The following is a 9,536-nucleotide window of genomic DNA, read 5'->3' on the forward strand; positions in this document are numbered from 1 at the left end:
GACCTAGGCGCTGGACAAGCCGGCAGGTGTGCAGGAGCCCGACAAGCCAGCATAGGCGTGGGAGCCAGGCGAGACGGCTGAGGCGTGGGAGCCTGGCGAGGTGGCTGAGGCGTGAAAGCCCGACGAGCCGGCTGAGGCGTGGGAGCCCGATGAGCCGGCTGAAGCGTGGGAGCCCGATGAGTCGGCAGAGGCGTGGCAGCCCGGCAAGGCGGCTGAGGCGTGGGAGCCCGACGATCCGTCTGAGGCGTGGGAGCTTGACAAGCCGGTTGGGGCATGGGAGCCCGATGAACTGGCTGAGGTGTGACGTGGGATGGGAACCTGCCGAACCAACCAAGGCAAGAAAACTTCTCGAGCCAGCTAAGGCGTAGAAGCCAGACGAGCCAGCTGAGGCACCCCCGGTTCCATCGGCGACGGCACCCGGAGCCGACGTCACCAACAAAAACAAAAGAACAAAAACTCCCTGATGCTTCACATATTGGTGTCAGCATTCTGTAAGGATCGACGCGGGCAGACGAGAATAAGGTACAGGGAGTGAATATTTAATTAACAACGGACATGGAACAGGACAGGACAGCGTCTAGACAAGAAAACATAATGACATTAATGCTGACATGGGGAACCAATGGAGGAACAGACAGATATAGCTGGGGAAATCAACAAAGTCAAGGAGTCCAGTGAGCGCTGATGCATATAATGATGGTGACAGGTGTGCATAACGAAGGGCAGCCTGGTGCCCTCGAGCGCCAGAGAGGGAGAGCGGGAGCAGGCGTGACATGAAGGTCAGTAAATGCGGAAAATTTCAAGAACTTTGAAGGTTTCTTCAAGTGCAGTCGCAAAAACCATCTTGCGCTATGATGAAACTGGCTCTCATGAGGACCGCCACAGGAATGGAAGACTCAGAGTTACCTCTGCTGCAGAGGATAAGTTCATTAGAGTTACCAGCCTCAGAAATGGCAGCCCAAATGAATGCTTCACAAGTAACAGACACGTCTCAACATCAACTGTTCAGAGGAGACTGTGTGAATCAGACCCTCATTTTTTAAATGTTAGCTTTATTTAACTAGGCAAGTTAGTTAAGAACAAATTCTGTTATTTCATAGTTTTGATGTCTTCAGTATTATTCTACAATGTAGAAAATAGTAAAAATTCAGAAAAACCCTTGAATGGGGCGGCAGGTAGCCTAGTGGTTAGAGTGATGGGCCAGTAATTGAAAGGTTACTGGATCGAATCCCTGAGCTCACAAAGTACAAATATATACTTTTGTCCCTGTACAAGGCTGTTCCCTGGTTGTTCTTAAATAATTTGCCTAGTTAAATATTTGTTTGTTGTTGAAATTACTGTCCAAACTTTTGACTGGTACTGTATATATATATAATATATATATTTATATATATTGAAATGACTAAAACCAAATCGAAACTGTAGAAATATATAAATTGCGGGAAACCTACGGGTGTTTAGGCTTTAGGCTATGAAGACAACCAGGCCAAATTCTCGCATTTTCTCGCGTTGGTGGAGGCCTGGAGCGTCACAAATTTTAAACTGCGCAGTGTTAGCGGAGGCGCATCTCTCGATTGAATTAGCTTTTTCTGCAAACCGACGAATATGGCAGATATTGTCCAGGATATTATTGAACCCATCGAGGCTGAGACAGAGGGAACATCTCAGGATGGCACGAATGGCCTGAAAATGTAACTAAAATATCGTATTTTTCTGACACAATCTGTGCTGCACTCACAGGCAAGATGGAGGCTAGCTAATGTTAGCCTAGCATTAAAGCTAGCATCAAACTAGCTACGGCGTGCTATCTAGTTGCTACTTTGCTAGCTAGTTAACTAAATTGTTGGTTATCGTCGTCTTCATTGATCGTCAAATTTGTTTTTAGATTTGTGTAATATACCGTTCTTTTACTAGGTAGTTATGCAGATAACTAAATTAGTTTTATCCATCCAACCATGTGTAGCTAGCTAACGTTAGTGCGTTTAACTCATAGAATTATCATCCTAGAACTTGCGTGAACCGTTTTGCGGATAAAGGTCAGCCATTTTGGGCAGGGAGTTGGTTAACAATTGTTTGCCAATACTGTGAAAAGACTGTAAATAATGAATTTGAGAAATGTATCCTTACTGTATGGTTAACTAGTTTTAGAGGAATGATTCCATATTTTTTGGGAATGCCAACATTCCATTCAAACAATGCAGTCAATCCACAGCCATCAACTGGCTGAAATCAGTTGATGGGATTTAGACAAGTTATCAATGCAACAAGTAACGTTACTAAAATTGCTTTCTAAGAAAACAAACATTTAGACATTAAGGTCTGTTTTATGTGTCTGTTTTTTGTATATACACATACACACATATATATCTAAAATTGTAATTAGTCTCTTTATACAGAACATTTGTATAAAACTAATATGACCTGTATAATATATGGCAATATTTTATTTTGGCAATTATATTACAGCATTTCAGATATGTCACATGCCTTTTCATTTACTACATAAGTAAAAACTGGATTATACCTCCATCCATTCCTATTAGACTGGTTTGAGAGTTGCCTACAGTAACTTTCCTCTCCTCTCTGCCACCCACCAGTTGGGTGAAGAGACGACTGTGTAGCTAACTAGCCGTTTGTGTCTATAAACCCATGTTAGTTATGGGAGATTGAAGTTGCATGAACTTATGTGCACATCTTTGTTATTTGGAACATGGGTGAAATGACCATGTAGGTTTAGGCAACATTACCTATAACAGACAAGCTAGCTGCATCCATCAATACTGTACTCTTCTGTTTTCTTCAGAGAGCCAGAAGAAGATGAGGTTCTTGGTGAAGATGCCCCTGCAGAAGAAGAGGACCTAGGCCTGGGTGATGACGAGGTCCTTGGAGATGAGGTCCTTGGTGATGATGATACCCCTCTAGATGGCGACCCTATCGATGACACCCCTATCGATGATGCCGAAACCCTTGCAGATGACCCTACTGATGCCCCTGAAACCGCCCCAACCCAAAATACCAAGTCTGAGCTCAAAGAAAAGGTGTCTGGAGGAGGTCGCAAAGGGAACCGCTTCCACCCCTACAAAGAGAAGCAGGTCACCGGGGACAAGAAGGGCGGAGGAGGGGGTCACAGGAACCGCGTGTTCATTAGCAACATCCCCTATGACACGAAGTGGCAGGCTATTAAAGATCTGATGAGAGAGAAAGGTAATCCATCCACACACAGGGCCATGCTGCTTCTCCCTATAGAGATGAGCCCTATTCTTTCCAGCTCAACAGGAGCTTTCTCAGTCCTCTCTTTGTGACCAGAACATAGACCTAGCCATATCTTCTCGTAGTTCCTTCTTTTGAGGCAACATGTTATTGTATTGCAGATATTATTAAGTCAGTAGAATAGACATTTCTGGATTTTTCATTTTTTACTCCTGGGTGGACACCAATTTAGCTTGGATTGAATTGAAATGTCTGTGCTTGTTAAAGTTGTTATGTAGTTAGCTACTATTGGTTTTATGATATTGACTTACAGCTCCAAAATGTAACCTCAGACAAGTAGTAGTATTGACTACTTGATTCAGTTGAACCTGTGTTAAGGTGATAAATGATTGTTTTGTATGAATGAAACCATTGTCTTTCTGTGCACTGAACTATTGGGTCTTTAGCTCTTTACAAAGTCTTTTTTCAAGGTGAAAAGGACACCTTTTAAACTGTAGTGACTTCTTGCTATGTTGACAGGAACCGTGTTGACCAAACTGTTCTTCTATACTGAAGTGTGATCTGAATTCCCAGGTTGACAGTAGTTGACTGACTGTGTGTCTGTCTCAGTCGAGCCCAGGAAGGCATTGGAAGGGGTTGTGTGGTGACTGTTGGTCTGGGCTCACTGTTGACCAATCATGGGGAAGCATCGTAACGGCATAACCAAGGCAACGGCCTGCCCTGGAGCGAGAGTGGTGGTTCAACAGTCGACTGGTGATTTTAAATGCCTTTTGTTCTCTTGGTATTTTTCCTTTGTATGTCTCATGAAGTTGGTGAGGTTACATACGTGGAGCTCTTTAAGGATGCTGAAGGAAAGTCAAGGGTAAGTGATGTGGACCAACTCACTGCACGAGGTTTTAAATGCCCTCCACTGCAGTATATCTTTATTTACCAAGTGTTCTGTAAGGCACTGATCCAAGGGGTTATCCATGTATGTCTATGGGATGATATGTTGGTGGCTGTTAGCTAGAGCCTGTTATAGCCTAGTTGGCTGTAGAGTGATGGAGGATGTCTTCTTGTTGATTCTGGAACACTAACTTGAATTCATCTGAAACTTAGTACACATTTGTTTTTAAGTTGTTGTAGTTTTCTCAATTGGTGTCAAAGTTTGGCAGTTGACCATTTCTCAAAGGGATTTTGATGTCTTATTGATTGACATTTTACTTTTTGGTATTCAAATTGTTACCTTTTTATTTGGATCAATGGCATAATTATCTCTTAATGAAAAAACTAATTATTTCTAAACTATTGTAGGTTTTGTATAAAGTAACTTTCTTCTTTCTCCAGCGGCTCACAGTAAAATCTCACCATCGTTTATTCATCTGTAATATTATGATGCAGCCAGGAATTTGCTAACTAGGTTGTGAATGCATTCAATTCATCCAGTTAATGTAACATGTAGTTTGACAAACGGACTGTATAGTATATACTCCTAAACAAACGTAGACACAGAACGACATATTTGTAAGTATATCCTGAGTCCTTTTTATTCCACTGAAGACGGTAAGGGTACTATGTCTCTACTGGGAACAAAAAAACAAGTCTATTGCAAACCAAGTCAATGTCTTTTAAATTCACTTAACTTTTTACCTTGGATACAAGCAAACACACTCCCCACATCAAGGCCTGTTAGCTGGCCCTTCAAGATGGATGTAATCCACTAATAGCATGATGTCAAATGTGTAATAATGATAACTGTTGTCAGTCTAATCACTGTCTTTGTTCATTCCCTCTGTTATGGATCTGTGTCTCTGGATCCCCTGGTGTTATCTGTACAGGGATGTGGGTAAGGAACCAAACTTTACCTGTCTAACTTTGCAACATGGTCTCAGTACATTTCTTATGATTCTTTACGTAAATCTGATGCACTCCCTTTAATGACATTTTACATTTCGTATGTTATGTGTTAATTTCATATGAAATGTTAATTACAATTTGCATATGTTATAAATTGCAGTTTGTATTATGTTACGTATAGGCAATTTGTACAATATGTTATGAATTTGCAATGTGTATATGTTACGAATTCCAATTTGTGGCTAATGCTAGCTATGTGGCTAACATTAGCTAGGTTAAGGGTTAGGTTAAAGGGTTAGGTTTAGCTAACATGCTAAGTAGCTAAAAAGTAGTAAATAGTTGCTAAAGGTGTCCTTGAGATTCGAACATGCAACCTTTGGGTTGCTAGATGTTATATCCACCCCAACCAACCACCATTTAGTTTTTTGCCTTAAGTAAACTTCTGTTTCATGTAAAAAGTGTCAAGTCATACTAATTTCAGTGTCCCGGATTTACTTGTAATATGTTAAATCTAGTCTGAGACCAGGCTGACACGGTGCGTCTCAAATGACACCCTATTCCTAGGGCCCTATACAGTCTGTATGAATTTTATTGCGTGACTCCGTTTTGCTTCTCCCCAAATTCAGTTTTTGTTTGTCCACGTTTCAGTTTTTTCAGGTTATCGCTCAATGCTTAAACCACCTCAGCAGGCCAATTTTTGAGGCCTGGGGAAAACACTTCAATGTCAATTTTTTGGGGGTATACACAGCACCTAGCAAGAGGCTTTTATTTTGCTTTGTTTTTGTAGTGCACGTGATGGTAGTGTTTGCCAAACAAATACCCACTGGATTTATGCAAATAATTATTCAGCCAGGTAAGCATAGGCTGCTTTGTAGTGAACATTTTAGTGTAGAAGGTTTTTGGGTAAGCCTTTCCATCTACCAGAAGAGTTTATTAGCATTGTCGCTAACGGCTACATAAAGGGGTAGCTGCACGCACAGGTTGGCGGAATTCTTGTTGCCTCTTCAGAAAGTTGCAGGAAATACGAATCATTGATGCATTTTGTTAATGTCTTATGATGGGCAAATTAATATTATTATTTTTACATTTAGTTGAATCCCTACTAAGTTCAATACATTTTTAAATGTTGTTTTATTGTCTGAATTCCGTGGTTCCGTCCTCGTGTAGGCCCCTATATTCCCCATTCAGTACACTACTTTTGACCAGAGTCACATGGGGCGGCTAATACGGTTCTGGTCAAAAGTAGTGTACTATAACATGGGGAATAGGGTCCATTTCAGACACACCTAACTTCATGAGTCATTTTTATACATGTCTTCATCCACTGACTGTCTGTCCTGCAGTGTTGTGGAGTTCAAAGATGAGGAGTTTGTGAAGAAGGCCATAGAAGTCATGAACAAATATGATCTGAATGGAAGACCCCTCAATATCATGGCGGTAAGGACCTGTTCACACTCTGTAGGCACCACGCGGTGTTGAGAGGTTAAACTCATTGGTGTGCCAAATCTGCACTTTAATCCAGCCTGCTGGAAATGTGCTTACATTAACATGGTTTGTAATGTTGATCTCTGAGACTGTCTTAACTGTAATCACTGAGAACTAGACCTAGTTAACATCAAATGTTAGAGTTGTAATTATAGGTCAGAGGTCAAAGGATGGGGCCATCTGTGTTTAACCCCTTGTTTCCCTGCTCCAGAACCCTGGTGTAGAGGGCTAAAGCTCAGAATTGAAGTAATAGGTCAAAGTTTAGGTGTTCTGTTTTACCTCTTTCAGGATCCTGATGGGGAGCGTGCTCGACGCGTGCTGCAGCGTACAGGGGGGATGTACCCTGGAGGGGGAGGCAGGGGGCAGGAGGGGGGACCGGGCGGTGTAGGTGTACCCCCTTCCATCGCTAACAACCCCAACGTCCCCCATGAGGTCATCAGCTCCCTACGGGTCGGACGCCTAGGGACCACTGTGTTCGTAGCCAACGTGAGGACAAGCATACACACTACTCTCTGACGTCTGTCTCTCTTCTCTGTGCCTTTGTCTCTGACCATCTCCCCTCACTAGATTTGTATCTGCTGTATTGAAGTCCCAAGTTAACCTACCAATATTCCTGTTTACCAATTGAAGACAACTTGAGCGGTGCACTCTAAATCTCAAGTCCAACGGCATCTTCCTAGAACTTGAAGTTCCATGTTGACCTTGTTAGTTTCACTGTTCTCTATGCTATTGCTAACTCGGTCCCCTCCTGTCTGTTTAGATGTGTTGTGTGGTAACGGTTGTTTCTATGCTAACCCGGTCCCTCCCGTCTGTGCTGTCTCCTCCCAGCTGGACTTCAAGGTGGGCTGGAAGAAGCTGAAGGAGGTGTTTGGTATGGCAGGAACAGTGAAGAGGGCTGACGTGAAGGAGGATAAGGATGGGAAGAGCAGAGGGATGGGGACTGTTACCTTCGAACAGGCCCTGGAAGCTGTACAGGCTATCTGTATCCTTTATATATTATATACTACTGCAGAACACACCCACCTTCCAACAGGCTGCAGATTCTATCTGTATCTTTATATATTATATACTACTGCAGAACACACCCACCTTCCAACAGGCTGCAGATTCTATCTGTATCCTTTATATATTATATACTACTGCAGAACACACCCACCTTCCAACAGGCTGCAGATTCTATCTGTATCTTTATATATTATATACTACTGCAGAACACACCCACCTTCCAACAGGCTGCAGATTCTATCTGTATCTTTATATATTATATACTACTGCAGAACACACCCACCTTCCAACAGGCTGCAGATTCTATCTGTATCTTTATATATTATATACTACTGCAGAACACACCCACCTTCCAACAGGCTGCAGATTCTATCTGTATCCTTTATATATTATATACTACTGCAGAACACACCCACCTTCCAACAGGCTGCAGATTCTATCTGTATCCTTTATATATTATATACTACTGCAGAACACACCCACCTTCCAACAGGCTGCAGATTCTATCTGTATCCCTCTACACTTATACTGCAGAAGAAGATCTCTTTATGCTGGCCTAATAGTCTCAACTCTTTATACATGTCCTGGCTGTTATTATTATTCACTTGTCACTATTTTTATCTTTAAGTCTACATGGTTAGAAAAGGACCCATGAGTAAGCATTTCACTGTTAGTTTACGAAGCACATGACCATTGTATTTTTATTGATGGCATTCCTTAACTCTGTTCTCTAGCCATGTTCAACGGCCAAATGCTGTTTGACAGACAGATGCATGTTAAGATGGTACGTGTGCTTTGTTATTGGCATGTTTCTGATTTCTAAACCCTCTAACACTGTGCTGTTAATGTGTGTGGAAGGTCAGAGGTCATTGGGGTGGCAGGTAGCCTAGTGGTTAGAGCGTTGGACTTGTAACCGAAAGGTTGCAAGAACGAATCCCCGAGCTGACAAGATAAAAATCTGTAATTCTGCCCCTGAACAAGGCAGTTAACCCGGTGTTCCTAGGCTGTCATTGAAAATAAGAGTTTGTTCTTAACTGACTTGCCAAGTTAAATAAAATGGAGGTTGTTACATGTTGATATGGTAATATGTTGTGTGAGAACCACCTCTTGATATGTTCTTTCTGTGTGTTTCAGGATGACAAGTCTATGCCAGCTGATGATTTCCACCCGGTGGAGAAAGCTCCTCAGTTACCACGTGAGTACACATCCTGTCCCTTTCTGACTATCTCTAGAACACCTAGAATGACTTGACTTCAGTATTATCTCTATCAGAAATGGGTCATGTTGTCAGCTGTTTTGTTCTCCAGTGAACCAAGGCATTACATAAGGGATATTATGTTTGTGTGGTCAAACTCCAACTCTGTGTGTCCTCTGTGTGTAGGGGGTCTGGGAGGGATTGGGATGGGCCTGGGACCAGGAGGACAACCTATCAATGCCAACCGGCTGAGTGGTGGAGGAGGAATGGGCAACATGGGCCCTGCAGGTTAGTACTGACCCCTAACCTCGCCATAATACTCCAGCAAACACACTGTTACTATTTAAACCACACACAGAGACTGCAGGTCAGGAGGAGCCAGTCGGTTCATACATACGATAGTTATTGGTTGTGAAAAGTAGCTGTTTGTTTTAAACCCTCTGATGCCTGTTGTTCCTGTACCTTCTCCAAGCACTTACATCACATACTGACGCCCCTCTCGACCACTGACGCCCCCTCTCGACCACTGACGCCCCCTCTCGACCACTGACGCCCCCTCTCGACCACTGACGCCCCCTCTCGACCACTGACGCCCCCTCTCGACCACTGACGCCCCCTCTCGACCACTGACGCCCCCTCTCGACCACTGACGCCCCCTCTCGACCACTGACGCCCCCTCTCGACCACTGACGCCCCCTCTCGACCACTGACGCCCCCTCTCGACCACTGACGCCCCCTCTCGACCACTGACGCCCCCTCTCGACCACTGACGCCCCCTCGACGCCCCCTCGACGCCCCCTCGACG

General features: G+C 43.4%; 1 protein-coding gene across 1 annotated transcript; it reads left to right on the forward strand.

Annotated features, from left to right (window-relative positions):
* Positions 1–1,579: 1,579 nt before the first annotated feature.
* On the forward strand, positions 1,580–9,447 carry LOC129850299 (myelin expression factor 2-like). Its single transcript, XM_055916761.1, has 10 exons — positions 1,580–1,691; positions 2,804–3,204; positions 4,020–4,072; positions 5,028–5,035; positions 6,390–6,483; positions 6,820–7,017; positions 7,360–7,513; positions 8,271–8,320; positions 8,671–8,731; positions 8,918–9,447. Exons 1-10 carry the CDS (start codon positions 1,606–1,608, stop codon positions 9,022–9,024), a joined length of 1,212 nt encoding a protein of 403 aa, XP_055772736.1. The 5' UTR covers positions 1,580–1,605; the 3' UTR covers positions 9,025–9,447.
* The last annotated feature ends 89 nt before the right edge of the window (positions 9,448–9,536 follow it).

Source organism: Salvelinus fontinalis, unplaced genomic scaffold (genome assembly GCF_029448725.1).
Source record: "Salvelinus fontinalis isolate EN_2023a unplaced genomic scaffold, ASM2944872v1 scaffold_1917, whole genome shotgun sequence".
Taxonomy (NCBI): Eukaryota; Metazoa; Chordata; class Actinopteri; order Salmoniformes; family Salmonidae; genus Salvelinus; species Salvelinus fontinalis.